A 1805-nucleotide genomic window follows, 5' to 3' on the forward strand; every position below is an offset into this window, starting at 1 on the left:
GCAGCTTCAGCTGCTCTTTTCTCCTCCTCTTCTTTCCAGCGTCTTTCTTCTTCGGCAGCCCTCGCAGCCTCTTCCTCCTGCAATTTCCTCGCCAGCAACTTCGCCTCCTTTTTCCTTTGCTTTTCGATCTTTTCCTCCTCCTTTCTCCGAAGAATTCTAGGGTCCCGCTTATATGCGTTGTCAACCAGAGCCCGAATACGTCCATATTCTTCTTTCTTCGCTTTCTCTCTAAGCTTCGCATTCTGCCTCTCCATCCATCGTTTATGATCACGGGACTCGGCCTGCTCCAGATCGAACTCATCTGCATGAGGGAACTCTCTCCAACTCTTAAAACCATACCAGAAGTTGTAGAAGCTGTCCACTTCAGCCATTACAGTTTTCTCTTCCCCTAAAGAGGGAACAGGCTGAGTTACAGACCACCTCGCATTCCTCAAGAATGCTAGGCCGAATACCTTGAAGAAGTCCTGTGGTTCGCATTCGGTGGGAATTTCATCATCGAACTCATCCGTGGAGTCATAGATCCTTCTCTTTATAGGATCTATTAGAATCTCATATGCTTCTTGAACGGATTTGAAATGGTTTTCGATCTCATCCTTCTTCGCTTGTTTGGCGGCGTCTGTTTCTTCGGCCAGAAGAAGAGCAGCCTGCTTATCGGGGTGATATTTCAAGGCAGTCTCGCGGTAACATTTACGTATCTGCTCCTCGGTGGCTAGAAAACGCAAATGCCCTAACCCTAACAGTGCATAATGATCTTGTTGCTTGTCACCGGAACCAGATTTCTTCTTTTTCGCTTTGTTGCTGTAGAAATCTGACGACGGCATATATGATTGATTTCGGTCATCGGACAATACGCTCTGTTCATCTGTGTCTGTTTCGTCTTCTTCATAGTATCCGAGAAGTTTAAGTGCGGCCGAATGAAATGCATGGCCTGCAGGTTCGTATTTTAAGGCTTTGACAGGAAGGCAATTTGATGAGGAAATCATTGGCTCGCCATCTCGAAGCTCTTCTGAATAGGTGATAAGCGGAGGGTTCTTCATGCCATTCATGATGAAGAAGGTAGAAGAGACCATTGTGCTTCTTGGAGACGGGAACTTTTATAAGGAACTTCTGATGCCGAGTTTTCTGTATTAGAAATGCGAATTAATGAACATCAAGGTTCGAAATAAGCACATTTTCACATATAAAACTGTGCACCTAGCAATATGTATTGGAGCAGTGAACGTAGAGCAGAACTTTTGGGAAAATTTTTTGATCTATTTACAATGGATGCCAACCAATTCTTATGTATTTCTTCAAAGAAAAAAAAAATTCTGAGTGGAAATACTTAAATTGCATACCACCCAATTTTTATGTATTTACGTTTCTAAATCTAAAATTTATTTTTTTCTATAATATCAAATATATCATTAATTTAATTTTTATATATTATTTATTTATTTCAAGCGAAAATGAGACAAACTCGATTGAACAAATTCTTGTCCGTGTTCGGCTCATTTATAAATCAAGTTAAAAAATTTGTCCATGTTCAGCTCGCTTGTTTAATAAACGAATAAACCAATAGAACACAAGCTACTTACCACCTGCTTTTTTGGCAGCCCTATCCATGTTCATTTTTAATCCACTAAAGTTAACTTACTACTAGTCAACCTAGCTAATAAAGCATTCACAGAAATCAGGTTGTTACAATTAACGACAGAAATTCTAAAAGCCATCATGCACACCCAAATGATCGTTCCAAAGGTTCATACATCAGGCTGAAATCAAGCGACTCCTAATTTTCCAGTGTAAAAAATTCAGAAAAAAAA

At 40.2% G+C, this 1805-nt stretch overlaps 1 protein-coding gene across 1 annotated transcript; it reads right to left on the reverse strand.

Annotated features, from left to right (window-relative positions):
- Nucleotides 1-5: 5 nt before the first annotated feature.
- LOC110035272 (dnaJ homolog subfamily C member 2-like) lies at nt 6-1164 on the reverse strand (the record flags this gene model as incomplete). The annotated part of the gene is made up of 1 exon (XM_020739503.1): nt 6-1164. A coding segment is annotated over exon 1 (1065 nt), but the record flags the coding sequence as incomplete, so codon positions are not given.
- Between the last annotated feature and the right edge of the window lie 641 nt (nt 1165-1805).

This window comes from Phalaenopsis equestris, unplaced genomic scaffold (assembly GCF_001263595.1).
Source record: "Phalaenopsis equestris unplaced genomic scaffold, ASM126359v1 Scaffold197068, whole genome shotgun sequence".
Classification (NCBI taxonomy): Eukaryota; Viridiplantae; Streptophyta; class Magnoliopsida; order Asparagales; family Orchidaceae; genus Phalaenopsis; species Phalaenopsis equestris.